Below are 20,588 nucleotides of genomic sequence, written 5' to 3'. Positions count from 1 at the left end.
GATTAGCAGCGTCTGCCCTGAGTACAGATGGGGGAGTATTAGCAGGTATGCAACATGTGGCCACATCTGGTCAGGGGCTGTGTGCCAGGACTGCTAGTGTCTCCCACTACAGTCTGACTCGGGAACCAACTTGCCCCAGCCCTCTGGGGTGGGGGGCCACCTCCGTTACCACTTTGAAGTTCTGAGTTGCTTTGGTCTCCACCGTGCGCAGGACCTCCCGGAGCTCTCGCATGCCTTTCACAATGTTCCTGGTGGGGGGACAGCAGAGCAGGATCACTGCCAGCATGGGTCCCACACAGACATCCCCACAAAGCCTGCACGCACCCGAGGGAGCCTATCTGCCTGAGTTTTTCACTTGGAAACAATAGTGGAAACTGAAAGGTCTGGAATCCAATGATAAAAGAAGAGGAAGGATATTTTCTCCCTCAAAACGAAACCCACGTCCACTCATTCAGAGCACCTCAAGACCTTCCAGTTGACCACCAGAATGGGGCCTTGTGATTTGGGCCCAAGAACCTACAGCTCGCGTCAGATTTTTTGTTTTCACATGAGCTAGCCTCAACTTCTTCTTCACTGGCTCCCCTGCCCCCTACTCCTCCCTCCCCCCCAACTTCCCTCCCCCACCCCAGACTCACTGCCATTGGATCGGTGCTGACAGGGTAGAACTTAGAACTGCCTCTGACCTGGCTTCATTGTCTCAGTCCCTAGAGCCACAGGCTTCCCTGCAACACCGCAGGCGAGGTAGTCCCCCCAGTCAGCCCCACACCCCCAGTCAGCCATAGCCTTGAAGCATTTTCCAAGCTTCCAAATCTGTGGCACATAGTAAGAGTTCATCTCACATGGGGATGTGGGGCAGACCCCTCAATAAGCAAAGTAAGCGGGTACCAGTTGTCCAGAGCAAGGCCTGTCGATGCCAGGCAGGCAGGACACAAGGAGAAGTGAGCACCGTAACGGGAGGGCCTGGCAGGGCGCTGAGGCCGATGCCAGCTCCAGTGTGTGAATGTGCCAGTGGAAATAAGGTTCTTGCAGGGTCACGAGGGCACCGTGGGCAAGGCTGAAGTCATGAAGCCCCTCCCACATCAACACCTTCATGGACATGTCTCCAAGGTGTAACTGGAAGGCCTTATCTTGGCAGGACTCTGCAGAGTACACTAGTCTTCCAATCAGCAAGAGGCTGGGGTGGACCATCAAGCTCAACTCTTGCTCCATTTAATGCCCTCTGGACAAGGGTGGATCATCTCTCAATAGCTCACAAGTCTCCAATCCATTCGGAGAGAACTCTCCTGGGCACCCATGCCTGCTGAGCTAGCGTCCTCAGTCAGGAGGGCCAGCCATGCTCCCGGGCATGACACACACACGGGCTACGTGTGCTTTTGCACATAGCTTGTTAAACAGCCAGCGGGGACGACTCTAGTCCCAGAGGATGTGCAAAAGCCTGGGAACTCAGATACGCCAATCACTGCAGAGAATTCAATTCATTTATTTTTCAACTGCATAGAACTGAAGGGCCTATCTGCCCGAGTTCTTACTTGGAAACAATAATGGCAACGAAAGGTCTGGAATTCAAGGACAAAAGAAGAGAAAGCATCCTCTTCTGTGTGAGTTAAAATATTCATAACCTACCATATGTCACACTAGTGAGCACTAACCTAAAGCAGCACAAACATAGCCAATGTCCTGAAAGAACCCAGAACGATTACAATCTAGCAAAAGGTTGTGATGGATGTCCTCCATGGCTCCCCTGAGCACTGACGGTTCCGGGGACAGACACGGTGCTGCCAAACAAGCACTCGGCACCCCAAATCAGGACACAAAATCCAAATCTCGTCTACTGTGGAGAATGTGTTTGCTTCCCACTAACGAATGTTTCTCAATTTGTCTCCCAAGAAAGAGTTCTCACCAGAATGCTGTATTTCTTTCTGTTTTATCAGCCTATTTATGTTATCTGTCTGTGTCAGGAAATGGACTAATTCCTTGTGGGAACCAGCCAACCGAATGCCAAGACTGTGAGCTCCTGCGGGAACAAAGCGTGTCATCCTGGAAGGGTTCGCTCAGGCTCTACCGAACAGCGCTGAAGATCGACTTCCAAAGGGGAGACAACCCACAGAGGCCGAAATCAGAGCCAACACCGTGCAAGCCCGCGTCTTGGTGCTGGCAGTGTGGGCCAGTGCAGGGCCGTCTTGTCTTCCCACCAGCCGAGTCAAGCTCTCCGAGATCCGGAAGGAAAGCTGTAAAGGCACACCCAGATCTCTACCAACCATGAAGAGAGTGTTTACGTAACATGAGAGGTTGAAGACGCAGCCAAAGCATACTGTCACACACGGATTCTCGCGCCTTCCCCATCACAGCAGCACCGGAGAGCAGCAAGCAGTGACGGGAGTGCTCCGGAAGTACTCAGTGTCACAGACTGTTTACATGTCACTGCAGCGGCCAGTGACGCTCGCACAGAAAGCAGGTGAAAGCCCATGGCGTTATCCAACTCGATTTTCCTCTGTACGCAGCGCGGACATGCCTGCTGTAGGAGGCATGAGGCAGCTGAGGCTTAGTCTATGCCTTACACACACGATCCTTCACAGAGAGGACCGCAGCACGCTTACAGGAGAGCTAGGTTTACAGCCTCAGGAAAGGTCATTTTTCCTGGCGATACGTACGGTTCTGTACAAGAACACAGCACAGTGTCCTCACTGCACAACAGAATGCTCATTTCGTCCATAAAGAGACTCGAAGGAGCCCTGGTAGTATAGAGCCAACCTCAAGGTCAGCAGTTGGAACCACCAGCTGCTCCAAGGAGAAAAATGAGGCTTTCTACTCCCTTAAAGAGCGACAGTCTTGGAAACACACGGGAGTCATTCCACCTGATCCCACAGGGTTGATAAGGGTCACAAGTGACTCGATGGCCCTGAGCCAGAGACTCGATTCATTGTCCTTATCACATCTGAAGAGTCGATGCTGTCTGGCAGCTTAATTGTAAAGAAATAATGGGGCGATTTGTGAGAGCGAAGAATACAAGGGAATGTTTTGAATGAGATGTTAGAGATGGAAGTTCTATCCCAGATAAAATATAGTAAGATAGATGTGGTGTTTTCTGATCACAAAAAAGTCCTTAATGATATCGTTTCCTTTGTTCACTGATAATTATAGCATTTGTTATGAAACCGGCATCAAAACTGAAGTGAGTCACTTGATGCCGAATGAGCGAACGTCAACTTTTCACTGAGGGAGATCAACGGAGCTGTACGTGGATGTCGAGAAGACTAAGTTCACGGGCCCCTTTTGTTGAATGCGTGGACTACTTTTGCTGCCGACAACGTAGTCTGTAGTACAATCTTGGAACCCAATCTTAGTATGGCCAGTAAAAAGGCTCCCGCCTCACGCCACGTTGGAGTGCTATTTCTGACATGAGAGCCACACTTAAAAAGGACTACGCGTAGTTGGCTGAGACACATATGCACACGTGTGTACGAGGGTAAGTAGAAAATGTACTGCCAACTGGGTTTGCAGTTCAGACACGGGGTTTATTCCACAGGTAACACATTTAGACAAGTCTCTGCCATCCGGGGAGGGCCACAGACAAGCACACTGGCTTGAGTCTCGCTAGGATGCCAACAGAAAAGATGCGTTATCAAACCAGCGGCTTGCGCTGGGCCAGGGAAACTCTGGACACAGACGGGCAGCTCAGAAGGCTGTGATGACTGTCTGCGTTGCTTGTTTGAATAAAGGCGTCATCTGGGCAGATTTTCTCAAAGGCCATGGGACAACCACAGGGGTTTCTTAGAAATTTCAAGAAAATTAAGAATTGCACAAAATGTCTGAGAAGTTGCAATGAGATTTCCCCCATCACACCAATGCGCCTGCTCATTCTTAGGAAGTCGGGGTTGACCCTACGAGAATTTCATTGGGAGATCTGAGCCTATCCTCCTTCCAGGCCAGACCTTGCCCCTGCAGTCCCCTGTAGGTTCCGCAGACTCACGGGATGGTTAGCGGGATGCGATCTGAGTCCCTCGAGGACGTCAAAGCTGCCAGGTTGACGGAAAGGGAGCAAAGAGCACAGGATTCTTCAGGGAAGAGTTGGAGAGATGGACAGACTGCCTTCGGAAGTGAACAGACCCAGATGGAGGATGTGTCGAGAAATAAGTTTCCTATTTTGATTTTTTTTAATAAAGGGCTACAGGACTTTGTAGTACTAAATACTGACCTGTTATGATTCAAGGGATAAAAAGAGGAGAGGCAGGACCTGACTTCCACTGAGCGAGGGGAGGTGGGGCTGGGCCACGTCCTTTAGACCTGGGGCCCCCGAGAACCTCTCCTACACCAAGACACGTGCAGGTCTCCAAAGATGCTGAAGGAGACCAAGACCTTCCTCCACAGCTGACGATGAGAAAAAGTCTCCCTCCACAGCTGGTGCCCCGTGTTTGCGCTTCCAGCCTCGAGACGTTGGGAGAAGCCATGGGCTCGCCAAGGCCAGCCCCCCTCTGGCTATTTGTTACAGCGGCCTTCCATGACCAAGGCAGATGTGCCAATATGTTTGTGTATCACTTAAAACTACCTGGTATACCACTAGAGAGCTTTGCCCCACACACTGAGAAACAGTGATTTAGATTAGCAGTCCTCCGTCCATGGCCCCCAGTTCCAAGTGCAAATCCTTGGACCTACTCTAGGCCAGCCAAAGAGGAAACTCCGGGTTGGGACCAGGTGATAGATAGGTTAACAGGCTTCTGGGGGTTCTGACGGATGCTCACGTCTGAGAACCGCTGCCTTGCCCGATATTCTGCCTCTCCTAGGTCTCTTGTCCTAACGAGCCAGGTTTCAGAAGGGGCACAGTAACTCAGAACCCCAGCTTTGCGGCCAGACGCTCAATCAGTGATCTGGGGACCGTGAGGCCACCCCCCGGGTCCTCGGACACACCGCTCAGGTGCACATGGGCGGATGACGGGAAGTGTTGATTCTCTTGGTGTGTGTATTTACCACCACAACAAGAGGAGGCTCCCTGTCACCACAGTGCCGCCCAGCACAAATGCACACCCAGACATGGAATAGACAGTCACCACACAGTTCAGGAACGAATGACTGTTGCCGGGAAGACAGAAGTTCCCGGGGGGGGAATCCTCAGCTTTGTCCAGTTCCTCCTCTCATCCCCCAGGCCCCAATAGGTCATGAGAGCAGGAGTCCCCAGAGGCACTCAGCTTAGACAACGCAAGCCAAGGGACAGGTTGGGGAGTCCCCCCACTACCCCCCAAAGCCTGAGAAGGGCTGGGGGGCTTCTGTCCCACTGAGCCTCGGGAAGACTCTGGAGCCAGACAGCAGGCCACGTCGGACGAAGGGAGAGGGAGAAGGAGAGAAGACATCTAAACTCTTTCTAAGTACTTAGACATCATCACCCAACCCCCCACCCCAAGAGGAGAGGGGAAACGGCTGACTCTGGGAACTCAGCCTGGGGAGGGCCTGGCAGATGGGCCGCACGACCAGCCGACCAAGGGCAGACTGAGCCAGGTTGGACCCAGGGCTGCCCCGGGCCCCATGGCCCAGAGCCTGGAGGAAACCAGTGGGTGATTTTCCACTCTGCAGGGCTACCTGCCAGCCTCTTCCCTGGCAGCCTGGCCCAGGCTGTTACCTGAAGGTTGGAGCCAAGAAGTGACCGTGGCCTCCTCTTCCTACTGCAGTGAGGGTGATCCTCCATCTGCCACTTCTGAAAGGGCTGCGTACTCCCTCTGCAGTGACCCTCAAGGTCACTGTTCTGGTCATTTAGTGCTGCCCTCACAGGAATGTCTTCTCTCAGTGTAGGGGGCTGGGGGTCCAGGGGAGGGCATCAAACCTGGCGGAGGCTTTCTCTCTGCCAGCTCTGAAGTCAGGTCCTGGCCTCCACTTGTGCAGACCTTGCAGATCCCCATGTGTGTCAGCACTTCGTTCCCCGGGCTTAGGTGGTTCTTGGGAGCCTCACAGATCTTTGACCCAAAGGCTCTTCCTTCTTGGTGGTAGGCCCCTCTTTCTCTGCTAGCTTCTCCCTTTTCTCTCTTGTAAAACACAAGGTAATGCACGCTACATCCCCCCCCCCCCCCAGAAAGTCTCAGGACGCTGGATCAGAGGTGTGACCTGAGTAAGGGTGCTATACCCCACCCTAATCACCTTAGGACGGATTGGTTGGTCACAACGGATCCTAGCAAGGGGAACGATTGTGTCATTAGATAACTGCCAAATTACTTATTAGATAACTGCCAAACCAGTGAGAATTGTACCCCAGCCAGTTCGACCGTCTCTTCGGGCGGGGGTGGGAGGAATACAATTCAATTCATGACATTCCACCCTTCACGCCCCCAAATCTATTTCCTTGCCATATGCAAAAATAAACAAACCATGTTCATCCCCCTTATCATATGATCCCCAAAAGTCCTAAAGCACTTCCAAGTTCAAATTCTACCCTGTGAACCTGTGACACCCAGCACACAAGTTCTCAGCCCCCAAGGTACCAGGCACAAAGGATACATTTCCTTGACAAATCAAAGATGTGAGAGACAAAGATGGGATCAGGGCATGGAGCCAGTCCCAAACCCCGGACAGTGGACACTGGCTCTCACAGCTCGAGAACAATGCTGCGAACTCTAAGACTAGCTAGGGAATGGCGCCGACCTGCAGACCCAGGGTACTGGTCACCCTCAGCTTAAAGGCACCCCACCCCACCAGGAAACCTGGCCCTGAAGCCGCTCCTGCTGCCACCCCCTCTTCCACTGCTCCAAGCCCAGTGCCAGTTCTGCCCCTCTATTGCGCCTGGCTTTCTGGGGAACCTCACTAGAATAGAATTGCCTTTGCTGTCCATTAGTCCACCAGCATTCTCTTTAAGGAAGGGTTTGACTCCTGGGGGCCTTAAAATTCTTTCGGTCTGTACCCAACTTCAAAAATGCTTCTAAGTGCCTGTGAGATCAGGGGTGCTCCGGTGGCGTAAGGGGCTATTGTTTTGCTGCTAAGCATAACGTTGGTGGTTCAAACCCACCAGCCTCTCTAAGGGAGAGGGCCGAGGCAGGCCGCTTCCACAGAGTGACAGCCCTCGGGAACCCATAGAGGCAGTTCTAAGCAGCTCTCGCAGGTAGCGAGTTGACTTGATGACATTGAGTTTGTTCTTTGAGATTTGGTTGGCACAGCACCCCACTCCCGGTACAAGCTCTGTCTTGTTATCTATCTAGTGTGGCTGTAACAGAAATCCAGACGATGGCTTTGAAGTTTATAAGCCCACAGTTCAGGAGGCTGGAAGGCATAGCTCTGGCTTTCTCCCTCTGTAGTTCTGGAGGAAGGTCCTTGTCTCCTTAAAGCGTCGTTGGGCCCAGTGTTTCCCTGGAGATGTCCATGTGTCTTGGCATCAATCTTATCCTGGGTCTAGGAGGTTCTCAGCTCAGGGGCCCAGGGACCAAAGGATGCGCTCTGCTCCTGAGTTTTCATTCCTGGTAATAGTACGTCCTTTCTTCTTAAAGTGTTTCTCTCTCTTTTACTTCATATACGGAGTCCTGGCAGGACAGTAAGTTGTGCCTTAGGCTGCTCACCACATGGTCAGCGGTTCAAAATACTATCAGCTCTGTGGAAGAAAGATGAGGCTTTCTAGTCCTGTGTCTAAAACCCACAGGGGGCAGCAGTTCTATTCTGTGTCACAGGGTTGCGATGAGTCAAGGTCCACTCGATGGCTGGGAGTTTTTTGTTTTGAGAAGATGCAAGGTGGTGCAGGCCACAGCCCAGGAGACTCCCCTTACCCGGGCTCTAGGCGGTGACCTGAGTAAGGCTGCTGCATCCCGCCCAAATCCTCTGGCTGATCACCTTAGATCTCATCCTGGAGTGGGGCTATGGCCTTACAGATAAGATCATCGTGGAACTGCCAAACCACTGAGAATCATAGCCCGGTCAAGTTGGCACATATCTGGGGTGGGGGTGGGGGTTGGGGGGATAATCCAATCCAGGACAGGCACCCTGTTCACTGCTGTCTTCTCTCAACGACCAGTCTACAGGTTCATGGTTCCAACAGACCCCGCGGCTCTACAAGAAAGGCCGGCCCACCTGCTCCCATAGCTGTTGCTGTGAAATTAACGTCCTGGAGCACAGGTTTACTCCAACACGTGGGGTTGCTATCAGCCAGTCAACTCAACAGCGAGGGGTTTCACCTGGGGGCTCGGGAGAGGTACACAGGCCCAGGGACACCCCCCACCCCCTTGCTGCCCCAACTTACAATCCCAGAATCCACACTGTATCTTAACAGGATAAGATGCCAGGCCCCCAAAGTTATGTCTAGTTCACTACTTTCAAGTCTACCAGGGGATTTCGCCTTTAAATATGCGCACAGGAATCCTTCCAGAGGACAAATAACCACCCGTAGGCATCTTTTGGGGAAATCCTGATCTTTGCTGCTTACGGGAGGGTGTCCGGGAAGCAGCTGCAAGGCCCGGGCTGGGACAGGCAGAGATCAGGCTCCCACCTGGCGGTGGCAAGCTGAGCCTAGCAATGCCTTTCCGCTTCAGCTGAGCCCTCAGCCCTCTGCCAAACGAAAGTCCAGATGGGGCTTCTCCAGGGCTCCCCAGATGGCCACCAGCCCAGGTAGAAAGCTGCACGGGCCAGGTAAAGCTGGGCTTTTCCAAGCTCCTGCTGGCAGCTGCCACCGAGGCCAGCTTGAAAGATCTCTTTGTTCCCATCTCTCAACGCTGACCTTTCTGAGCGCAGGTGCCCACTTTTAACGATCTCCAAACAGGACCTCAAACAAACCCTGGCCCAGAAACAGGCGGCATGGGGGAGATGCCAGGCTGTGGATGCCATTTATTCCAGGGAAGCCCTGGCTGGCCGGGGTCAGAAAGGAGGAGGTGCTCGTGCAGGGATGGGTTACCCAAACACACGGCCAGCTCATCCTGTGGGGTGGCCAGGTGTGTCCTGCACGGCAGAGTTATAGAGCTCTCTAGCAGCGGGCTGCCGTGTGGGGGCTTTCCAAAGCCTTCAGCTTCCTAGGGGGTCAGAGGCACGGGCTTCATCACCCAGCCTGGCACAGTGCCTGGCACCTAGAAAACACCCCATCATGGCTGGGCAAGTGCAGAGGGGCAGGCAGCCTGTGCATAGAAGGCACTTGGTAAATTATGGTTGAAGATTGAACAAGTGAATCAATACCCACTTTTCCATGGGAAAGACAACACCTGGTTGTCAACCGGGCAGCCCTCTCCTGTCATTGGAGCGGCAGAACTCCCGGGGCTCGATTTATACTGTCTCGCCAAGGGCCGCTGGCAAACCACGTGCCTGCACACCAGCCTGGCCCCAATAGGCGATTGACAAGTCGCTAGAGTGAATCCAGAGGGCAAGCAGATATCTCATGACACAGCTGTCCCCCCGTCTAAGGGCCCCACAGCCTGTTACGGGAGCCGAGTGCTGTGTCCTGCACACAGAAGCTTAACCAGTGTTTGTAGGCTGGGTTGAGTGGACACAGAAAAGTAGAACCTCTGTGGGCTGGGCTGGAGGGAAGCCGACCAGACACGGGCATGTCAGGCCCTGACCGGAAGTCCCCTGCCCGGCTGGGGAACTCCCTTAGAAAACACAGGCACACCCTTCTCTGTTGTTTGGTTTGGGTATAGAGCGATCATGCTGCCTTCGCCATTAAAATGTAGGTATATTCTATCAGGGGGCAAAGTTATGAAAGCCTCTTAGTCATAAGGAAACACTTTGGGAGACTAAGCCGCTGGGTTTAGGGGGTTGGGGCTGCAGTCTCAGGGGGTAGCTAACTCGATTGGCAAACCAGTGTACACAGACAATAAATAATTCTCCAGTGAGTAGTGGCAGGGGTCTCAGAAACTAGCAGGCGGCCATCTTTGCTCTGTCTGAAGCAAACAAAAGAAAGTCAGAGATGATGGAAACGGTCCGAGGGAGGAAGGGACTGTGTGGGTGGACTGCAGTCTCCCGGGCCCTTAGACAGTTTCTGGCTACCACTCACTGACTGCTCCGGAAAGGGATCCGAACCTGAGGCCCTGGATCCGGTGGAAGAAAATTGTGGCTCCAAATCCATAAGCCAGACCTGGCTTACTGGTCGACAGAGACAGGAGGAACTGAGAAGCCGTGCCCTTTGTCACTCTCCAAGCCTGGACTGAACTCACCCCCTCGAGGCTCAATTTCCAGCCACAGGACAGACTGGCTCGCAGGGTGAACACCTAGTACACGGGGTCTTCCGATCAGTGAGGGTCAGGAGAGAACGAGAGCCGTAGCACAGGGAGGACGTGGGGCAACAAGGGTTGTACTGTGTGGGGACTGCAAATCCAATGTCGAGTGGGAAGCAGATCTGCTCCGCGAACTGTCCCCCACCTCACTAGACCATGTTGAGATGAGCAGATGACGTACCAATTACCAGAGGACCCCTAAAGTTCCCGGCACACCTGCTCTAACCCCCACAAGTCCAAGCTCACTTGCACCCCAGAGCAGGGCAAGGAGAATGGGCTCTGCCTGGTTCGGGCAGAAGAGGGGACAGGGCCAGAGAAGAAGGAGCAGAGGCAGCTCTGGGTCCTGTTCTGGGGTGAGGCCCAGGGATTCGGCCCTGATGAGGTCAGGGCTTCCAAAACCTGCCACAGGCTCAATCAGCTTCCTAGGCCTTTGCACCGTCCCTCCGCAGGCCCTGCAGCTGCCGTTACCATGGGGGGTGGGGGAGGGGATGTTGTCATGCAGAGGAGAACCAAGCCTAGACCCCGGAGCCTCCACCACTGCCAGGGCCTGGCTGCCAAGCCCCCCAGGAGCCTGTCTGAGAGGTGGCCTCTGGGCGGCTGGTCCTCCAAGGCTTCACTGGAGTCCACGGCTGCCCTCTGGTGGCAGCGAGGGGATGGGATCCTTCCCAGGCCCGGTGCTGGGGAGCAGGGGGGTTGGGGGCCTTATTCCCCGCCTCTTTCTGGGCCAGGGTTTTCAGGTCAAGGAGGCACTCCCAGCAGCATGGAGCAAGAGGCCTGAGTCTGGGGGGAATTGACTGCTGAATCCATCAGGCAAGGTCACTGGAAAGAACGCATGTACCTCCGACATGCTGAATGAGCTACTGAGCAGCTGACTCAGACTGCCAGTTCCAAATAAGGGCGGGGAGCTGTCTGGGAGCCAGGCAAACACCACGCACTTCTCACAAAGGGAACCCTTTCAGTTGCCTCAAGTCCTCAATTGAAGGCCTAGGATGGACCCTCCCCTGCTCTCAGAGTGCTCACTCCACCCAGGCCTACCCACCAGGAGGCCCAGACACTAGAGTCAGGGCCCTGCTCCTTGGGCCCTCCTCTGAAGCCTGAACAGGTCTCAGGGCCCCGCTCCTCACACACAGCCCCCACCCCCAGGGCCTCTGTGAAGCTCCCCCACCCCTAACTGGCCAACCCCGCCAGGCGGTGCACCCTCTCCTCGTGCTCGGAGGAGACCGCTCTGAGTTCAGTGGGCTTGTTTCCGGGTGGCACCCCCTGGGTGTGACCTCTTGGAAGGTGGGGTCTGTCTGTCAGTGTGGAACTGACCAGAGAGTCCCTGCGCTTCTTCTCGGGGCGGGGGGGGGACGACACTGCAGGGGTCCCCTCCCACCTCTGCCTCCCAGCACCCACTGTGTGCTGGGGCCCAGGCTGAGGGCGAGTGTCAGGTAGCAAGACAAGACTGAGGACTTTCCAGGTGGGCCCTGGGGGAGATGGCCCTTCACTGACCCTGCTCAGGAGCCTTGTCGGTGGAGAAAGATGGGGCTGTCTAGTCCCGTAAAGAGTTGGTCTCTGAGACCCATAGGGACAGTTCTAACCTACCCCTTTAGGGTTGCCGCTACGAGTCGGCATTGACTCCACACAGTGGGTTTGCTGGGGCTTTTTGGTCCCAGTCTGGGGTCACCTCTGGGCTGGCTGTGGCCCACAGTGACACAGAGGGGCTGAGTGACTGCCAGGCATCCTGGGCGCTGCTACCCAGGTTTCTGGGGCTTTGAAATGCTTGGCTTGTTGCTTCTCAAAGAAATGACAACTCCATTTCCAATTCTTTCTGATGGGGGCAGGGAGGAAGAGCTCAGATTCTAGCTTTCAGGACTGAAATCCGTGCTTGAGGAAGGGAGTGGGCAGAGGTACAGGAACAGAAAGAAGAGAGACTGAAATTACTCAGGCTTTGTAGGAGGGTTGACGGATGGCAAGGCCTCCCTCCTGCCTCCGTCACCACATATGCACATACACACACGTACACACCATCCACACCAAATTCATACCCCCAGGCACACACACCACACATGCCAAATTCATATCACACACATCATGTATATATATTATACCACACACACCAAATTCACACCATACACCAAATCTATATCATATTTCATACATCACACATATCCTCACACCACATTCACACACATCACATGCACATAGACACCACTGCATACACATGCCACATACACCAAGTGCATACCGCACACGACACATTCATTAACCCACACTGCCACCCACGCCACCCATGCCCACCCATCACACCATCACCCAAGTTCACACACAATCACAGCCCTTCCTTCACGCACAGTCAGAGGACATGCACACAGAGAGGGAGGCGGCGGGCCCAGGAAGAGGTATAGTGGGATCCTTCTTGGAGAGGATGACTGGGGTCCCTCCCATACCTGACTCCCATCTACACTGACCTTTGCCCCTCCACGCCCACACTTGGGAAACGGCCTGCACTTCCAGGCTGTGCCGACCTTCTGTTGGAACCCCAGCAAGGTGTTCCACCTGTGAGCCCAGTCAGCTGACCAGTGCTGCAGGCCACAGCCTTCTCAGGGCACACGGCCTGCCTGGCACAGCGGGCGCTTGATACCTGCTGGCTTGCACCTCCCGGTGTCCTTGTGCTTTCCTTCACCTCGCTCCACCTGCAGTACAGGTGGGTGTGGAAAAGGGGAGGAGGAGCCAAAGGGGCGGGGGTGGAGGGGAGTCTCAGCAGGTGAAAGACACGGAGAGCCCGATGGAGGTGTGGAAGGAAAGCTAGGGGGAGGCTGGGGAGGACCTGGGCAGGGTGGCAGAGTGGCCAGCAACCCTCAGGACACGGCCTCTTCGAGAGAAGTCATTCTTGGAGGGGGGTGGGGTGCACAACCTGGGCTGTGAGTCTCTCGGGGTTCCTAAGAAGCCCTGAGTCCCTGCTGCTACGGCAGACCATGAGGCAAAGCCAGACGGGGCCTGTGCTCAGCCCCGGCTCCATCCAGGGCAAACCAACTCTCCACGCGCAGTCTCCCACCTCCCGACACACTCACCGCAACTCAGGTTGCTGCTGGGGGTGGGGGCTGACCAACACCAGGCCAAGCCTGGACACAGTGCCTGGAGCGGATGCCGCGCCTGATTACTGCAACGGAGCCACGCGACCACTGGAGAAATGAAAGCCTCGGACAGTGACTTTAAAACTGTCTCCTCCCCGCCTTCTCCTCCGCATCACCCCTGCCCCGGAGCGTCTCTGCCCTTTCTGTCCACAGAAATCCTGGGGGCCACAAGCCGGGGCGGCATTCCGGCAATGCTGTACAGCGAGGGTCAGCACACGTTTCCTGGGAAAGGCCCAATGGTGCGCGTTCGGGCTCTGTGGGCCACGCGGCCTGGTCATGGCTCCGCATTCCTGCTTTAGAGGCTGCATGTAAGTGGAGGGGTGAGGGTGTGCCTCCCTCGGCCTCACTGACAAAAACCGGCTGCGAGCCAGAGCGTGCCGACTCGCGCCCACAGGCTTCATGGACACGCAGTCTTCCCGTCCCGTGTGGGGCACAGACTGCTAAAAGGACAAACCCACTGGCTTGAAGTACAGCCAGAAGGGCTACCTAGGTTGGTAAAAAGCCACTGACTGGAACCTCCTAAGTCCCCACTGCTGGGCGAGGCCTCCTTTAAAGTGTCAAAGTGCAAGGACGGTGCTCTGAGGACTCAGATGCACTTGGCCCAAGCCATTCATTCGCCTGCTACGCACGTCCAAGTGGGGCCTGGAATAAGGAAGCCCAAAGAATTGATGCGTTTGAAGCACGAGGCTGGTGAGGAACATCGAAAGTACCGTGGGCTGCTAAAAGCACACATCCCACTTTCTTGGAAGAAATACAGCTAGAACGCTCCTTAGAGGCCAGGACGGCGAGACTGTCCCACACAGTCTGGACATGTTGTCAGGAGAGAGCAGTCCCTGGAGAGGGCCGTCACGCTGGTGACGCAGGGGCAGGGAAGAGGAAGGGCCTCGCGGGATGGACAGACCCAGTGGCTGCAAGCACAGGGCCGACTGAGGACAGCACGGGGCCCGGCAGGGTTGCTTCTGTTGAGCACAGGGTGGCTCTGGTTCGGAACCGAATGGATGGCATCAAAAAACATCCTCCTTCCCAAACGCTGGGCAAGGGCAGCACCCCGGAGAGCCTGCCAGTCAGATAGCGGCGTGCTCCTGGGCAGGAGGCTGGAGCAGGCAGCCAGGCAGGCACTGCCCGAGCAGTAGAGAGAGGAGCCCGTCAGCTGGGCCAGCCTCTCTAAAAGCAGTGCTCTGCTTCCGGAAAAAGACACAGCCAGGAGATGTGGGGTGGGGTGGAGGAGCCGGCCTGCCCCAGGGCCTGACCCCACTGCTCCAGGCAGGCCCTACCTACTACCCTTGGGGGTGAGAGCACACAGGCTCGGAGCCACCAGATCCTCAGGTGCCCACCACCTCCCTGACCCGCCACTTGAGAACCCAAGCAAAGGGAGACACAAAAGGAAGGTGTATGGTTTGTTCTTGGCGAGCAGGCTGTGCCAGCCATGAAAACTCGACCAGAAAACAGGCAGGTAACCACGGCGGCCTGGCTCTCACCCTGGCTATTTTTCTTTTCTTGTTTGCTCACAGTCAACATATTGTATATCTGTAAGCCAGGGGAGCAAGATCCTTATTTTAAAGTTTCCTCTTATTTATCGTCCGCCAGAAACACAAGCAGCTCTGAAGTTAAAAGGAAGACTCTCTTTGCTCAGAAAAACGCACATTGTAAACGGCCCTGAGAGACCACAGGGCCCCCGGCCCACCAGTTACGTGTCGGACAGCTCCAAACTAACGCAGGTGGTGATGGCGCTGGGCACAGGCACCCTCTCGTGGGCTGCCCTCCTGGCACAACAGGAAATGGAAGCCTCCCCCGGGCACAGGTCGCCAGTGCTCAGACCTCCTGACCCAGAAATGCCCAGTCCAGGGACCCACCCTTATATAGAGGTTTACAGTGTGCAATGACACCCACACAAGGCTAAGTTGTGGACTCCGGGGCGTGCTAGAGAGGGGCAAGTTCGGACGTGACCTACACGTCCCATCAACAGGAAATGAATCCGACACATTAGACTGTCCACAGACTACAGGCTGACACAGCCACGCAGGAGAAAAAGGCCCTTTCTGCGTCCTAGCAGGAAACCCTCTCCAAAACTCATGCATGGAGTGGAACAAGGCAGGGGGAGGAACGTCAGTACAGGCCAGGGAAATAACCTCTCTGTGAGGATGATCTCTGGAATGATACAGAAGGTTCTGGAAACATGCCCTGCAGAGGAATCTGGAAACTGGTGGGGATGGTAAAGGGAGGGAGTTTGGGTTGTCCTTTTATTTTTTTCGGGGTGCATACAACTCATCACAATCCATACATCCATCGTGTCAAGCACATTTGTACATTTGTTATCATCATCATTCTCAAAACATTTTCTTTCTAATTGAGCCCTTGGTATCAGCTCATTTTTTAACGGCCACTCTGGTACATTTTTAAAATTAGATGCCAAGGACAAGAATCGCCTGTTTTCAGAAGTTAAATGAAGAAACTACGGGAAATCTAACAAAAAGCAACATGAAATCTGGGCTCCCAACGACCTCAACCCGGCACTTTAGAGAAAGTGCTCCTGACCCTGGTCTATGCGGTCCAGATAAGGTGCAGGGACGGGGGAGGCGCCTCTTGACCCACTTCCACAGGCTGGCCTGAGGTGTTCTCAGAGCCCCTGCCTGCGTGACGGGCACGCATGGGGGCAGCTGGCTGTGCAGAGCAGGGGCTGCTGAGGCACACTCTCCTGCAGAGGCCTGGAGCGGGAGGAGCTGCTCCCAGCAGGACTGGCCAACTATAGAACTGTGGCAGCGCCAGGGCAGCCCGTGACGCACGCTCCACCCGCCCCTCACCACCACCCAACACACAACGCCAAGTAGCCACTTCCTGCTGCCCGACCAGCTGGAACCTCTCGGAGCTGCTGGACCAATCCATCTTCAATAACACCCCGAATGATGGCGGTTTTTATGTTCACTACACTGGGCTCACCCAGCGTCTCCCCACCTCTGGAAACTGCAGAGCAACCAGCAATCCCATCAGAATCTCCAACAGATGTGGCCCGGACAGATGAAATGACCGCCATTGCCTTGGCCACCAGAAACCCAAACCAGACTTGGCACCCAACAAACCCCACCCCCACACAGCACCCAGCCCGTCCCTCCTCCACAGCACGCTCCAGATTCCAAGAACTCTGCCTCAGAGGTTCTCACTCGCCACCACCGAGTCCATTCTGAGCCTGTAACTCGGTGGTTGGTGGGTTCAAACTGCTGACCTTGCGGTGAGGATCCCAACACAGAATCTGCCACAGCACCAAGGCTAAAAGCTGCCAGCCATTCCTGTGTTTTCTCCGCAGGACTGGCGTTCCCTACGCACCCAAGCGTGCACAGGCTCTACTGCCCAGTCCTTTCCTGGAGCTTGGCCTTGCCCGCTGGGTGGGCCTCTGCACACCTCGGCCTGACAAGCCCTCAGCTGTGCGTGGCCCTCTTGGGAGAGTGCGTGCACGTGCATGCATGCACACATGTGCACACTCAGGAGGAAGGCCAATTTAGGCCAACATCGCAGGCCCCCCGCCCAGAGAGAAGGTCCAGACCCCCGCAGCCTACCCCTTCTTCAGGTTGGTCACGTAAGCGCTCTGGAGGGCCGCTTCCAGGAAGTAGGTGAGCTCATAGTCGACTGGCTGAGACCCTTTCAGATGCCGCGTCGTGCTGCTGTTGGTGGTCTGGGGGAACACAGAGAACCCTGGTCTCAGAGATCTGCATGGGGAGCGGGGCGGCCCCACTGGCAAAGGCAGGCCCCAGCCACCCCAGGATACCTTGTACACTGCTGACAAAACTCAGCCCTGCTAGCTTTCAGGTTACACACATATAAAGAACCCCCCTCCCCGCAAATGCTGGATGCCCCAAGTCCCACGTGCAGCCTTCACTGGCACAGAGCTTTATAAACTCACTGAGCCTTTTCATCCTTGCCAATCAAACCAAAAAAGGCAGCTGTCAGTGCCTCCTGACTCATGGGCACCCGCGTGTGTCAGAGTGGGGCTGTCCTTCTTGGGATTTCCAACGCGGGTCCCCAAGCCTTTCTCCTGAGGCATCTCTGGGTGGGTTTTAACCGCCAACCTTCGCGGTATGTGCATGCTCAGTCACCTGCATCACCAGGGCCTCCGATGGAATGCTCAGAGCAGCCCCGTCACCACCCCTGGGTTCACAGTGAGGGTCCTGTGGCACAGAACTGCCTTGGGAGTCCAGGCCCCATCCCTTCTGTATGAAGACCCGTTCCTCCTTCAAGCCCACGATGCCTGAGGAGGCTGGCAGAGATTTCTTCAGCCCTTACTTCAGAGAACAAGGGTTCTGTCTCAGCTCCATGGTTCCCCAGGCGCCCACCCACCCTCCCCCTACCTATGGAAAGAGAGGCGAGGAGGGCACTGACGTGGGCCAGCCATCCTCAGCCAAGATCTTCTCTGAAGCCTCACAGCCACCTGACAAGGCCGGGTCGACCTGCATCTTTTTGTTCTTCTTCTTATGCATATGTTTTCACATACTGGTGATGTTTTATATATGTATATATATATATCATTTTATTGGGGGCTCTTGCAGCTCTTATCACAATCCATACATCAATTTTATCAAGCACATTTGTACATGTTGTCATCACCATTTTCCAAAACATTTTCTTTCTACTTGAACCCTTGGTATCAGCTCCTCTTTTTACCCTTCCTCCCCCACCCTCATGAACCCTTGCAAATTATTATTTTCATATCATACCCTGTCTGCTGTCTCCTTTCACCCGAGTTTCTGTTTGTCCCCTTGGAGGGGGAGGGGTTATATATGCCAATCATTGTGATCGGTTCCCCCTACTCCCCCCACCACTATTCCCATTATTGTTCCTAAGAGGTTTATCTGTCCTGGATTCTATGTTGAGACCTCCTATCTATCTGTACCAGTGTACATGCTCTGGTCTAGCCAGATTTGTAAGGTAGAACTGGGATCATAATAGTGGGAAGGGAGAGGAGGGGGCGAAGCATTAAAGAACTAGAGGAAAGTTGTATGTTTTATCAGTGCTACACTGCACCCTAGCTGGCTCGTTCCTTCCTGTGGCCCCTCTGTAAGGGGATCTCCAATTGTCTAAGGATGGGCTTTGGGTCTCCACTCCGTCCCCCTCGTTTGCACTACCTGCATCTTATAGGTGGGGAAACTGACACTCCAGAGTGTGTGTGAAAGGTCCCAGAGCCAGGGTGGACCTGAACTTCCAACCCAAGACTGGCCAGTCCCCGGTCCCACGCTGCCACTACTACTTGTTGGTTATTCACCAGCAAATCCGAGTCCCTTCCGTATGCCGTAACTGCGCCTCCCGATAAAACTCTGGGTGTCAGCACAGCCCTCAGCTGGGGGTCCCTCGATAACCTCACCCTGTCGCTGAAGGCTCGGCTCCCGAAGCGAACACTCGGTCTCCCTTGTTTGATTTGAGGGGGAAAGAACCAGTGGACCACACACCGTATCTTTCCAGGAATCAGAGCCGACGTGAAGAGAGGTCCCTGGGGCTGAGGGCTGGCATGTTGCTAGGCAGGGATCGGGGCTTTATGGCCAGCCCTCCCTCAGCCCAAGATAACCAGCTGTGGGGCCACCTGTCTGCTCAGTGCCACCAGCCATCAGCTCTGGCTCTGACACCATCCCAGCCCAATTTCCAAAGCCCAGGCTTCCAGAGGAGCGGAAAGCTTGACCGGCCTCAGGAGTTTCCTTCCAGGCAGGGGAAATCCAAACTTGCAGAGCTCATGCAACTGGCTGCCCAGCCGTGCCCCATGCCATCCCCTCAGGGCTCCGGGGAGCACCTCTACAAGGTCAGGCGCCAAGTCCTGCCTGGACCGAGCCCCTCAGCCACTTCTCTGGCCCGTCAGCCCAATAGTTTAGAGGGGGGTCTCACCCCCCAGGGCATGTGGCAGGGGCGTCACTGGGAGATGGGAGGCTGGGTGCTGCCAGCATCTGGTAGGTGGAGCAGGGATGTTGCCAACACCGCGCAGCGCCTGGCCCCTCACCCAGCCCGCACGTCATCTCAGGGCGACTCTGTGTCAGAGCAGAACCGGGCTCTACCGGCTCTGCAGTGGGTGGTTTTCCCTGGGACCCAACCTTCAGGCCGTCCTTCCAGGCACTTCCGGGTGGACACGAACAGCTAATCTTTCGGCTGGCAGCTGAGCATGTTGACCGTGTGCCTCCGGGGATGCTCGACCTAAGGATTCATCACGGTAACCGTCCCCGGGTTCCCCATCTCTCAGCTCGTGACCAGCTCCTCCTACAGGACACCGGGCCTGATCTACGTCCCCCCAAGACCCTGCCAGCAGAATGCCCAAGCCCCAGCCTCGACACTGTCCCAACAAATCCACTGTCTGTGGGTTCAAATCCTGCCAGACCCACTTAAGAACTGTACAAACTCCAGGAGTCTATCTTACGCCTCCTCCAAGGGTCGGTGTCCCCATTTGTAACCCGGGAATCAACAAGAGGAGGAAAGGACAGGATGGGGGCCGGTGCTCAGAACAGTGCCTAGCCCTAACGTGCCTGCACTCTGCGGAATCCTCTATTTGCCCAGGAGCCCTCCTGGCAGGTTGCTAACACCGGGGCTGAAGAGGCGGCAATGCGTTACTGCAGGTCCATCCGGGGCAGCTGGTAGAGGAGGGGTTCCAGACGAACAGCCCCTGCCCTGGAGCCGACTCTGACTCCCAGTGGCCCCACAGGACTGCTCCTGAGGTTTCCAAGGCTGCACATCTGTCTGGGAACAGACAGCCTCATCCTTCTCCCATGAAGCTGGTGGTGGGCTTATACTGCCAACCCTGTGGTGAGCTTAAACCACTGTGCCACCAGGGCTCCTTGAGGAGGCCCAGCAGGGTGTTTCTGGGGCACAGAGAGCAGGGGCCAGTCTCTAATTGCACGAACCAGCCTGCCCCCATCCCTTCTCAGGTGAGCGCGGTGAGTAAGTTCAATGGTTTCACCTCTCTACAGCTCGCTGAAACCACCTGCTGCTGCGAGGGCACCCGGTGAGGCTTTTCTACACCCGGGAAGAGGCACAGTTTCAGAAACTCACAGGGACAGTCCTGCTCTGTCCTACAGGGGTCGCCGAGTCACAGGGGACTTGATGGCACTGAGTGGACACCTCCGTTTCCCTGACCTGTGTCCATCAACAGAGACAAACAGGGCTGTCCCCTGTGGCTGTCTGACCCGAACCTGTCCTCACAGAGCACGGGCATGTGGACCCATCAGCACGGTTGGTTTTGTCAGTCTGTCTGTCAGAAAAGAGCCTCCTCTTGGCACAAGCGGTCTAACACAGTAATCTTTCATCCCACCAGTGGAGTCGAGCATCTTCAGGGAGGAGGGTCTTTTCC

At 55.3% G+C, this 20,588-nt stretch overlaps 1 protein-coding gene across 2 annotated transcripts in view; it reads right to left on the bottom strand.

Moving 5' to 3' along the window:
* TTC7A (tetratricopeptide repeat domain 7A) overlaps window positions 1–20,588 on the bottom strand; it is a 116,676-nt gene that overhangs the window by 64,647 nt on the left and 31,441 nt on the right. For both annotated transcript variants that reach the window (XM_075535763.1, XM_075535762.1), the window contains exons 5-6: window positions 16,828–16,943; window positions 170–248 (exon numbers count right to left, since the gene is read on the bottom strand). In XM_075535763.1, coding sequence (XP_075391878.1) covers window positions 170–248; window positions 16,828–16,943 — 195 coding nt within the window. The remainder of the gene's footprint in view (window positions 1–169; window positions 249–16,827; window positions 16,944–20,588) is intronic.

Source organism: Tenrec ecaudatus, chromosome 17, assembly GCF_050624435.1.
Source record: "Tenrec ecaudatus isolate mTenEca1 chromosome 17, mTenEca1.hap1, whole genome shotgun sequence".
Lineage (NCBI taxonomy): Eukaryota > Metazoa > Chordata > Mammalia > Afrosoricida > Tenrecidae > Tenrec > Tenrec ecaudatus.
Note: the sequence above shows the minus strand (reverse complement) of the source record. Positions and strands in the feature narration are given on the sequence as shown.